Raw genomic sequence first — 21,961 nt, forward strand, 5'->3', positions numbered from 1 at the left:
TCTTAAAGTCAGTGTTCAGGAACTTTCTTCAACAAACCATTTATGCACTGTTTAGGTTTGCTTTTCAGATTTTTTCTTTTTTTTTTTTTTTTTTTTTTTGCTTCTGCTGTTGAATTACTAGTGGTACAGGCCTATTTTCTGTTTACTTCAAATAAAATATGTAGTGAGGGTAGCTATATAGAGTTGTGATGACCAGGATTATTCTTGAAGTCAAGGATTATTACTCTACTGTATTCCTCTTTGGAAGGACCGAAGGGAACACAGACTGGAGAAGCTCTTCCCTGCTGTTTTATTCCTGATGTAGCTGAAAATCTTGAAATGTAATGGGGAAAAAAAAAATCCACAACCTAGAAACCAGAGTATAGTGCATTTCTTCAACAATTTTTCAGACAATTTCAAATACTTTTAATTATAATTTGAAACAATTAAAATTCTACATTTTTGAAAAACTATTTCTGTTTTCCCCCTGGAAATTGGTGGGCTTTCCCAGATTTTTTTTTTTCCTTGTAAAAGTTACTTGGGAGTCTTAGAGAAAGCTGTATATATGCTGTGATTATGTAGATCAGTTTTGACACAGTAAATAACCTTTTCCTGTTATTGTTACTTACTTGTAGTGAGGCCGCTTCCATTAATTTTAAAAAGGATAACTTTTTTTGGCTTCCATGTGAGATGTAAAGGATGGTTCTCAGGCTTGAAAAGGTGATGACTAGGGAAGAAGGAATGCAATGATACAAAATCATGAATTGTATGTAGAGGGTTAATTAGGATTATCTGTTCACTCTCTTCCAATACAAAACAAAACAAAACAACAACACGTGTTGAATTGGTGCTTCAGGACAAACAAAAAGAGCTAGTTCTTCATGTGTCAGCAGTTTTGTAGAGCTCCTTGCTGAAGGGCTTTGTTGATGCAGGGAGCTGTGTAAACTTCAGGAGATTTTGGAACAACTGTAGCTGCTCATGCAACTACATTTCAACTGAGAGAGCCTAAAAGGCCATAAACTTAAAAATTCCCTGTACTTAAATTATTTGGAAGGCTGTGAGAATACAAACACAGAAGTATCCACTATGTGCCCTGTTATCTTCCTGGGATGTCTGGGAAAGCCTCAGTTAGATCTCAGGAAAGACAGACCCTTGGGCTGAACCCCTACAGCTGGTTCCTGTGCTACACGTTGTAATGTGACTGGAACGTGAGCAGCACAAACAGTAAATCATTACTGTTATTAAGACTAGAAGAGTGACTGGAGGTAAGGGTACTACAGTTATCTTACATAAATACAATATTAAATGTCAGTGCTGGAAAAAAGCTAGGGCACTATGTGTGTCTTCATGAACAAGCTAGGATCTTTAGCTGCCACTTTGTATCACAGTATTACAGAGATTTTTAGGATCTGTTCTTACAGCTACAGTAATCAGTATAAATTCCTCTTTACTATGAAGACTGCTTTATATGAATTTATCTGTATGGCAAGGGTCACTGAAAATTTAAAGGAATCATCTGGGGAGCAAAGCTTTATTTTCTGGGGAGTGAGAACTGCAGCACAGCTGTGGCGATCATTTTTTCAACACTTGCTTACAACAGCAAGTTTTATATTCCTATGTAAAACCTAGACAGTGTTAACATTTTAATTGCTGTTTTATTTAAGTCCAGTCTAATAAATAAATTAATATCTTCTCTCCTTCCACTCAAACACTGAGATACCAAGATACTTTATTCTTGACCATTTAAGTGTTCTTTCAGCTTCCACTCATCTGTTTCAACTGGGTGAAAGATTTTTAAGTATTTAGAATTTACTGAACCCTCAGACTTCCATCTTCACACCAAGTGGGGTAGAAATTGAGCAAATATGCTTAAACTTTCTAGGAAAGAAGGAAGTCAGATTGAGTGTCTGAACTTGTCAGATTGTCTGAAATTCTTACAACTGTAAGAATTGCTCTTGTTCTGTGAAGTTCCCAAAGATAAACAATGTTGAGTAATCACCATTCCTGTTTGTTGAGCTGAGGTTCAATTACCAAAAAAAAAAAAAAAAAAGTTGCTTTTCAAATCTGGTGACTGAAGTATTTAATATCACTGGGGATATGGGGATATAGAATGTGCACAGTTGTGCATCATTAGCGGCTATTAATTATAATGCAGAGTTTACTCAGTGAATCAAAGGCTGTTTAAAATCGTAAATGAAATAGTTCATGGACAAGAAACCGAAGCCAAAGTACTAACTTGACTTTAGTTTTGCAAAAGTTAATCACAGTAGATGGGGATGGTGAATGTTTCTTGGGTACCATGTGTGCCCTCAGAAATGTAGGATATTGAAAGTGAATGTATAACCTTCGGAGAATGTTGTTGTTGTCATTTTTATTATTTTTTTATTTATATTCAAGTGGCTTTTAAATAAAAAGCAAAAGTAAGTAACTTGTGGCAAACAGCAAAATAGTTTGCACAGCTTCAGGCACCAGTCCCAAAAATCCATAAAAACATTGGGACCGTGAGTGCTAAAATATTTGTTCCATAGCAAATATTTCACAAAGAATATTGTTTTATTGTGCTAACTGGATTCACGTTGCTGAATAATCGTATAAGTATTTTAAGCAAATGAAATGTTTGTCTCTTATATATGCTAATACTTTACCATTCCAATGATCAAACTTTGAATGTATCTACTACAATAGGTACCACAATAGTGGTGTGTTACTGTCAGTCCATTCTCAGCCATTCTAAAATCTCAATGTAATTTCAGCATATTCTCATGTTACAGATAGTGCATCAATCTGATACTAGCAATAATATCGTTCCACATTTTGCAGTAAAATCTGAAAGCAGAAGAGATCAGGTTCTTGGCTATTTCTCTAGAGAACTTGCAGCTCATGCATACTGTTCACAGGTATCTAGGAGCTGCTAAGTGTTAATTGGAATATCTTAAAGCAAGCAAGAGCTTGTCTGAAGAATAATTAGATGAATGAGTGAAGTATCAAAGATAACTTGGCACTATCACGTGGAGAATGCAAATCCATTGTTCTGTTAAAGATAACATGATGCTGTTGGCATGTTTGTTAGGTGTGCCATGATTTCAGAGATTCACAGCACATTCCACTTTCAAAGAGTTAATTTTCTTCCATGGTTAATTCTAGAGACTATGTATTATGTGATTATAACATGCATGTAGGAAGAATGTTGGTGATGACAGGGAATAAAAAATATTCTTGTAAAGAAGCTTTCATGTACAAGAAATCTGCAAATGCAAATTCATGAGCCAGCACAGCATTTACCGTACAGGGTGTGTAAGTATGAGATGAAAGAGAAAATGTTTCTGATGTCAGTAGGTTAAATGGGAAGTTTGCATGCATTAGTATCTTTGCACTTAACACTTTTTATTTTTTAATCATTGGTTCTTCAGGTCAAATCTCTTAGCCTGAATCACCTTTAGATAGCTAAAACATCCATAAGTATTTAAAACTTTCCAGATCCCTTTGTAGTTTCCAGTATGGTTCTGCTAAAGCCAGACAAATACACTGAGGATTTAGGCCAAAGTCACAGCTCACAAAATTGTCACAACATTCATCATGGTATTGTTAGCCAGTTAATCTCTGGTCATCTAAAGCGTTTTGAGCTAATATATCTCAGACATCTTACAACATTGTCTTTTAGATCAAGTAATGCTGTTGCATTGTAAGACAATGTTTAAAGCTGTGTTTTCTGCTGGTGAAATGTATGTAGTTCTTTCAAAGGTGGTGAATCACATCTAATAAAATGACAACTAGGTAGTTCTTTAATTTGATCTGGAAAAGTGGATTTCAGTTTTAGCAGGAGAACTCTTTACAGCAACCACAATAAACCAAGTTTGCCACTGCATATGAAAGATGGAAACGTTGATGTGGTAGAATTCAGCTAAGCTGACCATCAGGATACTGGTCAACTGAACTACCTGCACTTTTACCAGATTCTAGAAGAATGCAAAATTTTTACATTATTAAAAAATGCTGTTACACTTAACTTTATAGAGAGTATTTTAAGAAAAAATCTTTTTTTTTTTACATTTCAAAAATTATGTAAAATTCTTCAACATGTCAATTAAAAAATGCAAAACTTTAGTTGTAGCATAGTTGTAACACAACTATAAGTAAAGTTTCCCTGATTTCCCTGCAGTTTCCAAAATGTGTCCCTAATTCAAACACCTAAACAAATACAAGCAACCAGCTTGAGTAATACAATTACCAAAGTGGAACTTAACAAATAAGAGAGCATCAGGTAGAGAATCCAAACTAAACCATCCCAGTATCATGTTGTTTAAGAAAAACCTGCCAGCATCAGACATGTGTCTGGTCTGCTCCTCCTCCTTACCCTTCAAGAAAATAAATTCTCATATATACAAATTTCCCTATGAAACTATTTCTGCATTAAATAAATCACTTGCATTAGTATTGCAATTCAGGAGATGTGACAAGTGATCTTGCACCATGTCTCATCAGACCAGAGTAACTGGAAGCAATGGCAAGTGGAAGTGACAACTCCTGCCAGCCTATAGCAGTGCAGTAGTGTTACCTCCCAGTAACAAGGACGATAATGTGTTTCATGCTTGTTAGTGCCTCCTTTAAATTTTTTAACTCTGGTTTGATACAGAGTAAAAGTGGTATTAAATGCTATCCATGCCACAGTAATGTCTTATTCTAACATAAGCTGAAGAAGCCTGAATTCAGATTAATTTTGCCCTCAAGTTTTGTGACTTCATTATCACAAAACATTCTGGCATTACACTGGTACATAATAGGCCTAACAATTCTATTCAAGCTGGAAAGCAAAGACTGATATTGCAGTATCCTGTGACACAGCACCTTGTAAACTTACCACCTTATGATAATATGCATGGAGCATATTCTTTGTTATGAACAATTTTTATTGTTTGTGCATTACTGCAAAGGAGAATTATTTGAAGAAATTTTGAAGGAATTGTTTATGTCAAGCCCCTCCTAGAGAGAAGGATCAACAATGGAGTAAATAAATGGGGTACTGCCAGCTGTTTAATGGGCAGGTCAGAAATGGTAACCTCTCTCGAGCAATGTGAATATTTAGACAACAAGGAACTCAACAGTAGCAGCAAACAGCTGCTTTTTGAAGCTGTATTACAAAAAGAGCCTGTGGTCCAGGTGGTGAGCTAAGATGATAACCTTTTGACTGGGAAGTGCATTTATTGTTTTTAAATTACATTCACATTCACCAAACCTATGCAAGAAAGCTTGTGATTCAGAGGTGAGTCAATAAAAGAAGAATACGAAGCTGAAAACCATATGTATAGATTCAATGTGGAAGCACGTCCTGCTCATTCTTTGTCCTGATCACTGTTTACCAGGTTTTCCTGCATCAGTTATGGTTTTCTTAGTGACTGCTTTCCAAATCTTGCAACCTTCCCAATGTATTTTAGAAAAAAATATATATATTTACCAACTTTTGTTTTTTATGAGACCACTGAATGTGCAGCTGAAGAGGATTAAAGATCCTGTTCCAGTTATGAATCCTTTTCTCTCCTTTTTTTTTCTTCCCCCTCCTGAGTAGTGGTTGGTTTTGTGGTGTCATTTTGTTGTTTGTTTGTTTGTTTTTTTCAGGCTTAGTAAGGTCAGGGTTATTTAGCTTCCACTTGGCCTCCTCCTTTGAACAAGTAATCCACATTTCAAACACATTACAGAGCCTGGCTCTGATGGAAGGCATGGAAGAGAAAAACAGAATTCCAGCACATTACTCTGACTTGACTGCACTGATTACAGGACAGGCATGAACAAAACACTGCCGTGCTCTTGGGACGACAGCTTCTCCATATGGAGTACCTTAGCCATTGCTTTGCTCACTTAACAGTTGTCTTTGATAAGTGATCAGGAACTACTGTTTCTCTGAACAGCAGCACAATAGGGTGAATTAAAAAGCAAACAAACATTTACATATAAGTGGTTAACAAACTTGTGAAAAAGTTTCTTGATTTCTGTGATTTTAGTGTAGGTAGAGTGCATACAGTAACTGAGAAATGTAGTCTTCTTAGCAGTAGTTAACCTTTAACTAGTAGGTAAGGAACAATAACATTGAATCTACTTGTCAAAAAATGATAACTTATATCTAACTTGAGCATGCATTGTGAAAAGTAAGCAACAGATGCTACTGTTAAATTAGTATCTATTTGGATTTTTACCATAGTTTGTTAGGTATTCACTTAAGGTAATGTTTTTTAAAGCATGGAGATATGGTTGGGCTCTGGGGAAGTCATTCAGATTTCTCTTTTGTCATTTTAATTGGCTGTTAGATCACAGATATTTTTATTTTAGTAGTGTCCTGGTTTCAGCTGGGATAGAGTTAATTTTCTTCATAGTGGCTGGTATGTGCCATGTTTTGTATTTAGGAGAAAAATAATGCTGATAACATTGATGTTTTAGTTGTTGCAGACCAGTGCTTACACAAAGCCAAGGACTTTTCTGCTTCTCGTGCTGCCCTGCTGGTAAGGAGGCTGGGGGTACCTAAGAAGCTGGGAGGGGAAAGAACCAGGACAGCTGGCCCAAAGTGGCCAAAGGGATATTCCATACCATATGGAATCCTGTGAGACAACAAAAACTGGGAGGGCTGGCTGTCTGGAGGGACTGCTGTCTGGGCATTGGTTGGCAGGTGGTGAGCAATGACATAATGTATCACTTGTTTTATATTTTAAAAAATTATTATTATTATCATTATTATTATTTTCCGTTCTGTTTCTGTTTTCCCTGTTAAACTCTCTTTATCTCAGTCCATGAGTTCTTACTTTTTTTTTTCCTTCTGACCCTCTCACCCATCCTCCCATCCCAGTCAAAGTGAAGGAGGAGCAAGCGAATGGCTGTGTGATACTTAGCAGCCTGCCGGGTTAAACCACAACAAATAGTTAAACTAGAAAAGCAATAACCTATCATCAAAATGTGGGTTTTTTCTTTTTTTTCTAATTATAATATCTGAATTCTTTTAAGAGTACTGTTCAATTATTGTTTTACTGCTGCAAGTAAAACTACTTAGTATAAATACTAAGTTTATTTTAAAAGAGAAAAAATATTAACAGGCTAAAGGCAGGAGGGAAACCCTCAGACAACCAAACTGAGATTAGAACTGTTACAAAAAAAAAAAAGAAATGGTCTTGGGACCTATTTATTTATTTATTTTATTGAGTAGACACATTAGTTTAAGTAGAAAAGAGGTTGTCATTAATATACTCTGTTAATATACTTTATTATTAATTTCATCAGTTAGACTTTTTTTGAAAGCACACTAATGGAGGAAAATCTTGCTGCAATTTCAGATTAAGACATGTAGTCTACAGACACTCATAACAGTGTAGATCAGTCTACAGCCATTTGTGGAAGAAATGGTGCGTGAACAATAAAAATTCACAGAGGACCTGTGAAGAGAAAATGACTTTCTTGCTGGAAAATGAAAGCAAGGGAGAAGTTAGAAATGTGTTTGAGCCATATGAGGTTGAACAAGGTTTTTTTCTAATATAGATAATTTTTCCATTTATTATTAAGGTTCTAAGAATTTCCCAGAACTATTTCTTCATAAGAATGACAATCCCACTTCAACATTTCCTGTCCCCCCAAAAGTTTGACAAGTGCCAATCTGTTGTTGAGTAGATTCTCATCTTTTAAGTGAATTACGGTTTGTAAATTTTTGTTGTGTATGGCTCTAAAAAATGAATAATAGACATAATTTGTCTAAAAGTGAAACTGCAGCTGCAAATATAAGTAATAGAAAATCTGTGTTATGGCACAATGTTTCACTTTTTTTTTTTTTTTGAGAAAACCTGGAACACATTGGGGTCTTTGAGTCAGCTGAGACACAGATGGAGCCAGTCAAATGTGGAGTATAGCTAGTGTTCCTCAGAGTTATATTTTCAGTCTATTTTCAAGTCAATACGTTTCACAGAAAAAAATGATGATAGCACTGATTGTAGTGCCCTTCCTGCAGAAAGCAGAGATGATGGAATATTTCCATGGTGAATTAAAATGCACGCAGTGCTGAGCAATGAAAATGAATTAAGGCAAAATCAGTAACTTCGTTTTAAAAACAACTGTGAGCTTTAATTGTCATAAATTCAGAACTAATTAAAAACATGTTGACAAAAATTGGACCAACAGCTTGTCATTTTCAAATCTAAGTGAAATGCAAAGTGCTGAGAATAAATTACCAGGTCTGAATTCAGCTCTTAAGTTTAGTGCTTCTGCTACATGTAGGATATCTCAGAGTATTTGGGGGGGGAGGAACAGTACGAAATATCAGAAAATATTTTGCTCCACGTGACCTGGAATTGGTGCCTAAACTTTCAGATCTGAAGACTTTTTACAATAACTGGATCTGGCTGTGTGTCTCATTCATATCTTAACTCCATGCTGTGTGAGACTTAGTCATGATCTCCTGTCCTCCCTCACACCATGTAAGAAGAAAATAAATCTGGGGTTGTTGACTGTAATATGTAGTTCCTAGGAGGTCCAGATAGGTCCCTAGTCTGGTTTATTAAGGGAACAGAACCACAAGATGTGCTGTGGCATATAACGTCTCCCCTCAGTATGTTCCCATCTGCTCTGATAATAACTATATATATAATATAATGTAAAAAGAAACATTCAAGTCCACAGAGGTTAACTATTTTATTTCAGGATTGATCAATTACCATACCATACCTTCATATGCTAATATAATTAACCTAGTTGAATGTAAAAATAATGGTCTTCCATTAACAAGAGGAACAAGAGGGTGGACGCATCTTCTAGGTCACATCTTCATAATATTGACATAAAAGTTGGTGTACATGAGCTTGTGTTACATCTATCCCATGGCTGAAATGTCGTAGCACTTAATTACTCACATCTTTCTGCTCAGGAAGAAGATAAATCCAGAAACAAATTCAGCATTGATGTGTACATACTTAAAACAGATGCTACAAGGTGATTAATTGCAAGTTTCAAAAATACGTTTAGGGATTTTACTTAGTTGAGGTGGTTGTTCTTGCATGTCGTGGTCTCTATAGTGCTGGACACCACTGCCGTGCAAATCTTAAAATTCCTGAAACTAGGACAAAAAATATAAAGGATTTTATAAAATATAATCTAAAATGAATGTGCTTTAATTTTTACACAACTTTATTAAAGGGATTAAGAAAATATTCTAGGTGTCTTTTAAAATACAACCCCAAATTAGCAGAGATATCTTAATATAAGGAGTAAAGTTGTAAGGCCTGTATGTGAAGTGCATTGATTAACAGGATACAGCATAGAGGAGTATGTGATTATTTTGCTTTTTTGAAGGGCTCAATAACAGCATGCCGGTGTGGGATTTTGTTCTCTGAGCCAATTACTTGTTTATAACTGAAATTTCCTGAATGGCTTTGCAAGCTTTGGCATCCTGTGCTGAGACTTTTGGAAAAGAATGAGCAAAATATATCCAGTTATTAGAAAGACAGAGAAACAGAAGTACGTGTAGTGTAGTAGAGGGCTGAGGAAGGTAGTTTATTCCTTCTTTGTTGGTTAAAGGCTTAGTAACTTTTGACAGTAAACTTAGGGGTGTGTGAACAAATTCCTTTCTGTCCTGCTTTCTGCAGGTTGAATTGCTCAACTGCTGACCTGAATAGAGTAGAATAATGCAGTATCAACTATGAGCAATGGTTAAAATCTGGTTCATTAAGATGTTAATTATGCTTTATTTGACAATTCCCTGGATAGGATGGCAACCCCCTGGGAATGCTAATGAAAGTTTGGGGTCTGTCTCTGAGAAGTATGTGAGTAACACTGTCACACTGAATTATTTGAAATAGATTGTATCTAAAATAGAAATGTACTAATACATTAGTACATCTTACATGATCAAATTATAGATATGTATTTATGTATTTGAGACAATACAGTTCAGAAGGGACAAGAAGTCCACTGAGTTTTCTGTGAATATATGATCCAAAATTTATTATTTGTTATTGCCAAGATGATTATTTTTGAACAGTAGTTTTACTGAGTAAAATTTACTTTGCATTCCTCTCTCTATTCTAGGCACAGTTTACACTGAAAAGTATTATACAAATGGTCTTACTTGAACCATTCTTTTTTCAAAATTGTATGTGTTGGTTTCTAATCAGCAAGTAATTGTGGTTGATTATCTACTATCTTTATAATCTAAATATTGGGAGACATGCAGCAACTTTAAGACAGTCCTGTATTTTCTCACACAATTAATGCTGTACCGGTTATTTTATTGACTTGCTGCATTAAGACCTTCAAAAGAAAAAAGTCAGTTGAGTATTTTGATCTATAGTGTAATGGATACTTTGATTAAATTATCTTTTCCACCACAACAAAATATTTAACTGAGAAAATTTAATATAACAGGTTTCGTATCAGAATACTGGAAAATATAGTATTGCATGTTTATATAACTTGGTGTAACAGACCTTAGTGAGCCTTTGTATGGTGCACCTTACTGCAAAAATAACCAAGTATAATATTAATACTTCTCTATAAAAATCAACACAACTTGCTAGTTCTGTATGTTTAAATTATCAATAAAATGTTTTTCACTACCTCTTACAGCCTGCACCTTGTAAAGGTCTGTGGTAGGAAGTCCTTAGAGACTTTTTGTTCAGTTACCATGGCAACTTTGAACTCTCTCTAGCTGTGGAGAAAGCTTCAAAAATTTTTTTGCTCTATGAAGAAAATGTTTGTATGTTTTTTTTTTTTTGAAGAAGTTACACCAGATAAACTTGTATTTTAAAATGCTTTGGATTTTGCTATTTAAGTACCTAAAAAAAATTGCTGAAATGGGAAGGGAGGAAGCAACTTAATTAAAATGCTTTCTTAGGAAATGTTTCCCAGGTTATAAACTTGGACATAGGAATTACATTGCATTTATGTCATAAATTAAACTGTAAAGGTTCTGTAAGTTGGAAAGATGATCCTTGTAGTGTGATCAGATCTTAAAGTTTTAAAATGTCCCAGTGTTTGTACTTATAAGTCTGTTCTCATGTGAGGCATATGCTGCCTCTATCCTGGATAGATTCACAAGCAACAGTTTTGAGTAGAGAAAGAAATCTATAAGTATCCTTTGAATGGTGGCCTTGCTGTTGGAGAAATGTTAGAAGTAATGCAGGAAACAAATATTGTGGCCACATTGCTTAGAAATAATATAAAAATATATTTGAGCTATCCATAGTCTTCAAAGCCTTCTCAGCTTGAAAGCTTTTACCCCAATTTATTTGTATCAACTTCAGTAAATATTGATAAAATAGTTCCTTTATATATATATATATATATTTTTTTTTCTCTTAAGAACGTAAAGATTTATATCTGGTAATTATGAAACTGTCTTTGCGATGGTTATCAAGCCAGTATGGTAGTAAGCAATTAATATGAACAATCAAAAATGAGCATAGGACAGAATCTCTGGTTTACTTGACAGTGTAAAACCTGAAAGCTTGCATTAATTCCTACTTGCCTGTATTATTCTAAACATTTATTTTTTAATTTTCACTTGATAGAAGTCATGTTGCTCCTAATTACAACACAGGTACTTTTCTGATATTTTAATAGAAAATGCTCATATATATTAACCAAAGAGAAGTAAGACTATATAAGCTAATTCCAATTCCATCCTTTAAGAAAAGGTTTATGTACTCGGCAAAGTTAGACAGGTTTTACCAGGGTCTGACAAGTTCATACCGTTGAGGTTTGTTGCTTTTTCTCTCTTCTAACTCTAAAATTTGAGTTTTATTTTGGTGAATAGTTGTGTTGCTTTGCAAAGGAAAATGATAACAAATTTTAGTAAGGTGGCTTTTTTTTTCCCTAGATAAGTGATAAGTGTGACTAGCAATTTAATGTACTGCATAGCTGATCAGAAACAATTGCACTGTGTGTTAGAAAAAAGACCAAGCCTTAATTTTCAATTTCTGATGTTTCTTTTAATGCTGGTCCTTTACATCATCAAGACTTGGGAAATTTCTTCTCTTTAATAATGAGCCATATTTATTGCAAATGCAGTATTGCTTTTGGAGTTAGCTGTTTTTGTTCTGATTCCTAATACAACATAGACAATACCCAGTCATGTATTGCAGTGGGAAAAATGGATTGTTTCTCAAATGTCATCCTATGTGGTATGTCTGCATAAAATATGGAGTTCTGACTAGTAAAATGAAGAAAGATAAATACCAGTCTTGCTTCAAAAGGCTAGACTTTGAGGTGATGACGTTTGGTCAAGTCACAATCTTTTGCTCCTACAAGCAACTGTCTTTTCGGTATTTTTTCTGAGGAGCTATATATCTACTTGAAGATAATGCCCCAAAATTAAGATTAGCTTTAAGAATATTTGTTTTAGTGCCTATCCCTTAGTTACTTTGTCTAAATATTTGTAGACAAAATACAGAGAGGCAACTAATGCCCACATCTCACTTCAGAGTAGATTGTATTAGCTTCTGCAATATAATAAACCAATTGGGACCAATGCTTGAATTAACATAATAATTAATGTTTCAGCAAATTGTTGTAGGTCACAGTAAGAAAATGTTTAATCTTTCTGCATTCATCTGTGCACATTCAAGGCATGGGGAAATCTAAAGAGACTGAATTAAACTTAAGTGTATCAGAAATGAACAGAGTGTTTTAAGAAAGCTGTGAAAAAGATTTAGCTTTGTTGGGAGCTGCTCCTGTTTGGTTTTGTTCTAAAAATAAAAGATACACCAGAATTGGGTCACTACTCAAGTTATAGCTCATTTAATGAGAGAAAGCTGTAGAGATGTAAGAGCCAAAATAGAGAATTATTCTGCGTCTGCCCACTTAAGAATCTGGGATTTGGGGGGTTCATATTCCATTGCCTATGGTCAGCTATTACTGTAGGAAGAATAACACTCAGAGCACTGGACTGGAATGACTATGCGTGAGATTCAGTATGCCTGGTCAAAATTACTCTGGTGTGCCATGTGTGTGGGACGGGGCAAATACTTACAAAACTAATACAGGTTTATTGGGGAGTGAAAGTGTACTTTTCTAAACATAATGCCAGGGTTAAAAATTGATTGACATTAAGTGGAAGATTTCATGTCCTTTTGAGGGTTGAGTTAAGCCAATGAAAATTCAAAATTACTTTGTACTAGCACTTCACACTTGCAGGGGAAAAAAAGAAATCTAGATGTTGATTACCATACTACCAGAAATAAGTCAGGATCCACCTATCTCGAAACCACTTTGGAAATCCAGGGTAAATCCTGAATATCAGTGGAATATTTAGAAGTAGTTTTGTTTGTTTTTCTCCTTTCTCCCCTTTCCTTTTCTTCTTTTTACTGTTACAGGGTAAGTAGATTTACTCATTTAAACGCTAATTTATTGTTACAGGAATTCACTTGACAAAACAAAAAACAAGGAAAAAAATAGCGCGCACACAGGAAGAGTGAAGAAAATGTTATGTTCTGCAGAAGTTCTCTGTTACTTGTATTATAGTATTGTTGTGGTTTAACACTGAGGCAGCCAAGTACCATGCAACCACTCTCTCACTCCTTCTCAGCATGATGGAAAGTGGAAAAGAAAATGAGATGGAGGGAAAAACAAAGCAAAAGAGCAACAAAAAAACCTTGTGGGTTTGAAATAAGAGCAGTTTGATGAAAGGAAAAAGCAAAGGCTGCACAGAAGCAAAAGGAGAACAAAGATTATTCTCTACCTCCCATCAACAAACAATGTTCAGCAATTTCTTGGGAAGCAGTGCCACAATGCACATAGTGGTTGCTTGGGAAGATGAATGCTTTCCTTACGAGAGTCCTGCCTCTTTCTTCCCCCACCCTCATACAGCTTTTATTGCTGAGTATGATGTCAGATAATATGGAATATCCCTTTGGTCGGTTTAGGTCAGCTGTCCTGGCTGTGTCCCCTCCCATCTCTTGCCCACACCCCGCCTTTTGGTGGAAAGGCTATTGGAAAAACAGCCTTGTTGCTGTGGCAGCACTGCTCAGCAACAGGAAAAACATTGGTGTGGTATCAGTGATGTTTTTCCTCAGTAAGTTTGCAGATGACACTAAGTTAGGCGCGAGTGTTGATCTGCTCAAGGATAAGATCTGCTCTGCAGTGAGATCTGGATAGGCTGGACCGATGGGCAGAGGTCAACTGTGTGAAGTTCAAGGCTAAGTGCCGGGTCCTGCACTTGGGGCACAACAACCCCATCCAGTGCTAAAGGCCGGGGGAAGAGTGGCTGGAAAGCTGCCCAGTGGAAAGAGCCCTGGGGGTATTGGTCAATAGTCAGCTGAAAATGAGCCAGCAGTGTACCCAGGTGGCAAAGAAGGCCAATGGCATCCTGGCTTGTGTCAGGAACAGTGTAGCCAGCGGGAGCAGGGAGGTGATTGTCCCCGTCCTCTGCTCTGGTGAGGCCACACCTTGAGTACTGTGTTCAGTTTTGGGCCCCTCACTACAAGAAGGACATCGAGGTGCTCGAGCATGTCCAGAGAAGGGCTACGAAGCTAGTGAGGGCTCTAGAAAACAGGTCTTATGGGGAGTGGCTGAGGGAACCTGGGGTTGCTTAGCCTAGAGGAAAGGGAAGCTTTTAATATAATGCATAATTTACACCGTATAATTATCTTGAAGGAGGATATAGTGATGTAGGGGCTCTTCCAGGCACCAAGTGATAAGACAAGGGGGAATGGGCTAAAGTTGCGCCAGGGGAGGTTTAGGCTGGATATTAGGAGAAATTTCTTTGTATGGCATAGGAATAGGCTGCACAGGGAAGTGGTTGAGTCACCATCCCTGGAGGTCTTCAAGAAATTTGTAGATTTAGGACTTAGTAGCATGGTATAGTGGTGGACATCAGTACTAGGGTAACAGTTGGACTAGATGATCTTAGAGGTCTTTTTCAATGTAAATGATTCTATGATTCTATGAACACTGTTCTAGCTACAGTTGCAAAGCACAACACTATATGGGCTGCTGTGGAGAAGGTTAACAGACCAGCCAGACCCAGTACAAATATTCTGAGCAGCCAGTGCAAACTCTTGTTCAGCTGTGGTTGTGGTTCTACAAACAGTATCAAAAAAGTGGAACACATGGAAAGAAAATAAAAATTGTGCCAGGATGGTGGTGGTGGGGAGGGGTGGACAGAACACATGACAGTGAATTTGCCTAAATCAATGAGAGAGTGCAGAAAAAGTGTTCTCAGCTCAGCCTGTTTCTTTTATGGCAGCATGGAAAACTTGCCTACTAACTCCGTGTTGGAATGTGGGGACATAGCAAGACAAAACAGGAGTTACACGAGCTACACATGGATGCATCCAACAGTCATAATTTTGTGGCTAGCAGATTGGTGCACATCACTTGCTTTCACTTATGAAATGGAAATAGTTGAAAGTGCATATTGTTTCTGTACCTACAGGCTAATGTACAAACAAATAATCTTTAAGTAATCAAATCAAATTATCCTGGAGCTGAATTGTGTATTATCTCTGAAATTGTGCTTAAAGTTTCACTTTAGGAATACAATGGAAACGGAGGCAATAAGAGAATTAGGAGTGGAGAGGTAGTCTGCAGATTTATTATTTAATGATACTTGAAAAAAATTTTATAGATGAACATGCTTCTTATTTTAAACAACTTACAACTGTGACACTGTTTTATTTGAATACAGGGGTATAATATTACCTCAGCAATAGGTGGAATTATAATATACTTTGAACAACGCATCTTATTAATACCAAAACTGAATGCTATAGGGATTACAATCAAAACTCTTAGAAAATCTGTAGGGTGTTGGATTCTTGAGGAGAAATATAGAAAACAAATATAGATTGCTTGGTTGATTGACAAATGTGATAATTCCCTTTCTTCCCTGGAAGTTCAAAAAGGTTTAAATAATTTTATGAATGTAATGACCAACCTGATGTTTCAGTGATGACTGCTAGTGTTTTGCGTGAAGAACACTTCAAATTTAATTTGAAGGTATCCAGAACAGTCATCAAATAGCTTTAAAAAAAATCGAATGACGTATTCTGCAGGATCAAATACCTTGTGTATGTACATTAAGTACTTTACACATTTTCTCAGGGTGGTATAAAATAGAAAGGTTTTTAGAAAAGCAAAACCATATTCAGCAATACAAAAAAGAAAAACTAGCTTGTAGAATAAGGCTGAATTACTAGCTTATAGAATTTACAGTATGAACATTTTCTGAATGTATAGTGATCCCGTCACTCTGGCTACTGCACCATGGCATTTTCTTAACATAGTAAATGTAAGACCTAGCCAGCCTCTGGGGCTGTGTGTCTAAACAGCTGAGCAGTAATTATAGGGGAGGCATGGCCAGAAGGGAGTGAAGGTGGCTGGTAAGAACATTAGTATTTGAGTAATTTGAAGTAAAATTTCGGTTATGCTATAGGGAAGAACAAAAATACAACTCATTTCTTCGGAGTGAAATGAAAGTGGTTTATTATACCTACAGTCCTTGTAAAACCCGCAGCATTTTGCGAGCTTTGTGTTGTAGTAGTCAATCCAGCTCTACTCTTTGCTCCCCAGTCCAATAGTGTCGTTGTGTGGGACCAACAGTCAGGTCCAAGCTGTGCCGGAGGAACCAGCCTCTGACTTCTGCTGTCAGTGACACATCAGTCTTGGAGCTTTTATTATCAGCTGGGAGACAGAAATTTGTAGAGAACAGATGTCAGTTTCCAAAACCTTTGGTCCAAGGATAGAGACTCCATGACTATTTTTCCTGCCGATTGCTTAGCAGATTATTGAAAAAGGGGAGTAGACAAATCTGGAAGTTATGTACTATACTGTCAGTTGAGTATCTCACCCTCTCTCTTTTAAGATTATCTCCTTTGTTAAATTATTTTTTGGTTGTGTTTTCATGTAAGTGTTCTTTGGATAAATATTTCATGGTTGGTTTTTCTTTATAACCCCAGGCATGAGTCTGTAACTAGTGTAAAAAAAACAAAAAAAACCCCAAAACACTCCTGTATGGTAATAATAAACATCCAAATACATTCAACAGTTATTTTAGATATAAGTTCTTCAAGAATTGGAATTATTTGTTGATGTCTAATGTTCCTAAAATGAGCCAAGGTTTCTGACAGTGTCATTGTCTTTTTATCTATATTCTTTTTTCAACCCTTTTCCTCACCTGAGAGATGAGATCTGAAGTTTTGCTAGATGCATACAATAATTCAAATGTGTCAAATTTTCTACCATACTGTCTCTCACTGTATTAAGCATATTTGTTGCATAAATAACAGGATGAAGTATCTGTGGTGTAAATGTGCTGTTTTCAGCAGAACTTACAAGCAGATAATTTGGCCCAGACATGACAGCAAATCTTTCGTCTAAAATGTCGATATTGCACTAGAGTCCAATTATTTTTATACTCTGCTAATCCTCTTTCATTTTTTACAGTGTTACAGCGGGCTTCTATAAAAAGGCTATTGGTAACATCTCAGTGGGGATGCCTCTTTATTGTGCATATTTAAAAGACTTACTGGCTCCTGAAAAAATAAAGATCAGTAGGTAATGGTGAATTCATGAAAAATGTTAGTCTTAAAAAAAATCAAAATAACCAACCTATAAATGCATAATGTAGTCCTGGTTATCCTGCTGCTTGCAGAAGTTCTCTTGGATTTTCTCAGATTTGATAATGAGACTTTACTGTAGTTAGAAATCTTCCTATTTTTACAACACATGTATAAAATGGTCCTTCAAAGATAGGGCCTTTTTTCTATTCATGGCTGAAAATAAATTACACAATTTTAAAAATATGGTTAGATCAAGAAACCTACTGATCATTTAAAGTCAGCTTTATTTTAATAAATATTTAAAGTCTGTTTAAGACAAGTATCAAGAGTACGTCTTAAGACTCTCAAAGAGTGCATATTATCAGGTTCTGGTACATATTGTAAAGAAGAGGAGGAAATGATAGAAATAATTGTCTTGTATCTAATATAGAAAAATTCTTATAGTTGTTACTTGAAACTTCTTAATATATCCATCAAGTTTCTTTAAATTGTCTCTATCACTTTATGGGTGTAAGTTTTAGGCAAACGTACTGAAAAAGAGGTAGGGAAACGTGTTTAAGAGCTTTAATATCATGCTGAACTATTCGTATATGGACCTCTATAAGTAGGCTTGTTTCACAAAGTGAGTTTTAAAATGAAAATGGCAGAACTCTTAAACTTAGATTTAAGGCATTTGTTTTGGTAACAAACTGTGATTTTAGAAAACAAGCATTAGGTTAGCTGCTGCTGCTCCTTCACAACCTAATGGAAATTACACTGACGGCTGTCTATGTTCATTAGCAAAAAATTGCTTACATACTTTTAGATTTGTGATCAGGTAAACCCAGATTTTGAGATGCAGTCACATGTGAAATTAATGAATCTTATGGTGATTATTTGCTCATAACTCTCATATTCTCCAGACATATGACCTCCTTTACATCTCCGGAGTTCTTTACATCATAACTCCTTTCTTCCAAAATACCATCATGTAAATTTTGATTCAGTTTCAAAAAGGGAAAGAATGATGAAAAACAATTGTATCCTATCAAACTATTACAGATATATTTGTTATTTTGTGTTTTGTTTATAGTCCTGAAAAATAAGTGTTAGTTAAGAATAAGCAATAACGCTAGTTCATCTACCAATTCACCAACAAGAGGTAGCAGTAAAGTAATTCCTAAAACAGTCGTAGCATGCCAGACATTAAAAAAAAAAAATCTACAATACATCAGTATACAATGTGATATGTCAGCCTTCTTTGGATTTCATCAGAATTTAGTATGTTTTTTAAAATAAAAAAGTTGAATTATTTTGAATTAATTAGGCCTTTTACCCACATTTTTGACATGTGTTCCTATTTCTATTTTTTATTTTTGTATCTGGGTGCTGCACCCACAATGGAAATGGAGCTTTTTTGTTGTTGATGATATTAAGGACTATTCTGATCTTTAGATGTGATTGGGCATTCCCAGTGGCTGCTGGTTACTAAGGTCAGTGAGCGGCATATCTGTTCCTCTCAGCAGGAATTACCATGCAGTAAGAAGGACCTCTGAAGGAGAACAGAAACTAAGACAGAGGAAAGAAAGGAGTGGTGGGCAGAGTTCAAACAAACAAACAAACAAACAAATATAATAATTGTAATTACCTATAGTAATATAGGACCAACTGATTTTAGGCAGAATATCAGTCTGTCTCATGACAGTTTTATTGCAATATAATCCTAACCATAAAGGTTTTATACATGTTGGGAAGCCATATGAGTCATTTATGTGGATTTTGAAATAATCATTTCATGATTATGTACATGTGCTATTTGTCCTTGAATGTCTCTTACAATATATATGCAGGTAGTTGCAGTTCCATGTAAATAACTGCATGATTGTTATTCTCTGTAAAATATAGAGACAGTTCAGCTGTCTTTATGGTCATGATCTGGAGACGCTATTATCACACAAATAGTTTCTAATATTTCATTTGCTTCCATTCTAAAATACCCATTTTCCGTGTCCTTAAAAAAATAATAAATAAAATAAAAATAAATAAAAATCTTGATACGTAGTTGATTCGTCATTCCAGAGAAAAAGGTCTGTTCTTATCCCAGATCAAGAATGGACTGTGCAGTACTTGTCACTAAAATGTCTATGCATTGTCCTTAATTTTGTCCACCAAGTGCATTCATAAATATAATAAAAAATATACTGAAAGTGTAGTGAACATTATTCAACTTTTGGGTAAAGGTAATTTGAACTTTAAGTTAGGTAATTAAACATTAGAATATGATGCTAGTTGTTTAAAACATACAAATTAAACCAAACTTAACACCTAATCTTGCAATATTCTTTTGCTCACTAAGAGATTTTTTTAACCTTTGTCTTTCTTTGAAAGAACTTTTGTCTTTGTCCAGAAGAAAACCCTGTTTTTTACAATCTTAATTTAAACTTTTACTTGTCAGTTTTTAAAAACAGAAAAGGCAAAAACAAAATAGTCTGTTATTTCATGAATCAGAAATAAATTCCAAAATTGCGGTCAATCTAAATCTATTTTTCAATTACTTTTGAGTGATAAGCAATTTAAATTTGCAAAAACATTCCAGAGTTTAAAGATGTTGCTACAGACAGTTAATAAAGATTTCATCACTTCATTGTAAATGTAAAATGTATACTGTGTTTTAAATATTAAAAATTAAGAGAAAGGAACGTATAGGAATATTTGGGGGGTTCATTTTTGATGGTACATTGGACAAGATATATAAGAGCTTAAACGATAAATGAGAGACAAACATTATGCATTCCTGTCTCATATCAGTGCAAAACTGTTTTTAAAAAAATGCTTCTTCATACACACAATACCATTGCAGTGGTCTTCCCTCTGCATCTCTGGAGAACCTATTGTTACACAGTGCTTCTTGTAACAGATGTTAGCTAGAACTCCTAAGTTTTTTGCTCAAAATTACTTTTTTGTTGTTTGTTTGTTTGTTTTTATTGCATCCAAACCCCAGGATATGCTGTACTAATCCAGTAGAGCTGTGTGGCACTATAAGAGACGTTCAGTTGATGTTTCAGAAGCTTATTAGCACTGGAGATGTTCTTTATCAGATCGTTCAGCTAATTATATCACTACCTACTTGAGATGTAATTTATATAACGTGTTAGATTGGAACTATTCTCTATGTTATTTGGCTTGAAGTGTACATTAAATATAATACCAAGAGAATCAAAGCAATTTTAGAGATTTCCTCTCCTAATCATGTTTTTACTAATGATAGTTAAGAATGAATGTAAATCTTACTGAAAGCCCTCAGCCAAGGGCTCAGGTGCCGAAGGAACAGGCCAGAAATGGAATTTTTAATATATTCTTATTTATTTAATCTGGTATACAGTCTGCTTTCCAGTTTCACATGAATAAGTGCATCTGTCTTTCACGCAGTTCTTGCCTGTATGCTGCAGGCAGAAGAGAGCCAGCACAGGACAGGGAAAAAGAACCCCACCTTTCCTGTATCATCACACATTAAAACTGGCACTTGCAGGAGTTTTAGTTACAGAGAAAAAAAATAAAAAGTTGCTTTTACTATTTCACTGTCAGGTTTTCTGCCAACTCTGACTGATTTCTTTAAGCAATCTTGTGTCAAAAGCCTCTGTGCTCCTGTGTGATTACTTGAGGTAAAATGAGTGCCGGTTATCAATAAGAACATAGCATATTCTTGTCCAGCATGAATGCTGTACGGGTGGACTAGAATAGTAGAAACTTCAAGGACTATCTTGGGATTCTTTGAAAGCTGAATCTCCATTTTGCAGTTTAGCTGCAAAGTCACTGGGAATCAAGTCCTGAGGCCTGGAAAAGTCCTTTGATCTTTGAGTTCAGCACATTTTTTTTTACCTTGGCATAGTAACTGATGCCTGTATTTGCCTGTATAATAGTAGCCTGGTTTCTGAACATCTGACCAAAACCTTCACTGAGTTTAGAAGCTACAGTCATGTAGAGTAAAAGCTATTTCATTTTCTGTGGATATAGATGTATTTTATATATATATATATATATATATATATATATGATATTTTGCAATTTATTCTTAATTCAACACGAATGTCTTTAAACTTAATGTGTCCATCTTTTTTTTTGAGTAATTATATGAAAAGCATTACTCTTTTGATGTAAACTGATACAGAACTTTCTAATACTTATTAATGAGATGACAGTTCATGTGGAAAAGATTCATTTATTTTCAGCTTTTATCAGTCTAATACTTATCATATACTAAGAAAGCATAATTCCTAAAAATTCCTACTCATTCTACTCTCCCTACCCAACTGCAAATTTGTTTTTGAAGTGCATAATGTGTGTGATTAAATAAAAGAAACTGAAAATGAGTGAAGAAATTACATTATCTAGCCTTTTTAATAGAAGAATTAAAATAGCTGTTTAGCAAAATGGAGTAATTTATCACTTACTTAGTGATAAATTACCTAGTGTTCCCTGTAACT

The 21,961-nt window shown here is 35.3% G+C and overlaps 1 protein-coding gene across 32 annotated transcripts in view; it reads left to right on the top strand.

Moving 5' to 3' along the window:
* NRXN1 (neurexin 1) overlaps nt 1-21,961 on the top strand; it is a 725,132-nt gene that overhangs the window by 215,413 nt on the left and 487,758 nt on the right. Inside the window, exon 1 of one of the 32 annotated variants that reach the window (XM_080583913.1) lies at nt 6,544-6,637. The exons of 30 other annotated variants lie outside the window; for them this stretch is intronic. In XM_080583913.1, the coding sequence (XP_080440039.1) occupies nt 6,559-6,637 (79 nt within the window). In that variant the 5' untranslated portion in view covers nt 6,544-6,558. Of the gene's footprint in view, nt 1-6,543; nt 6,638-21,961 lie in introns of those variants that run through there. One more of the 32 variants, XM_080583914.1, reaches the window with a different exon arrangement.

Source organism: Anser brachyrhynchus (assembly GCF_964034855.1).
Source record: "Anser brachyrhynchus genome assembly, chromosome: 3".
Lineage (NCBI taxonomy): Eukaryota > Metazoa > Chordata > Aves > Anseriformes > Anatidae > Anser > Anser brachyrhynchus.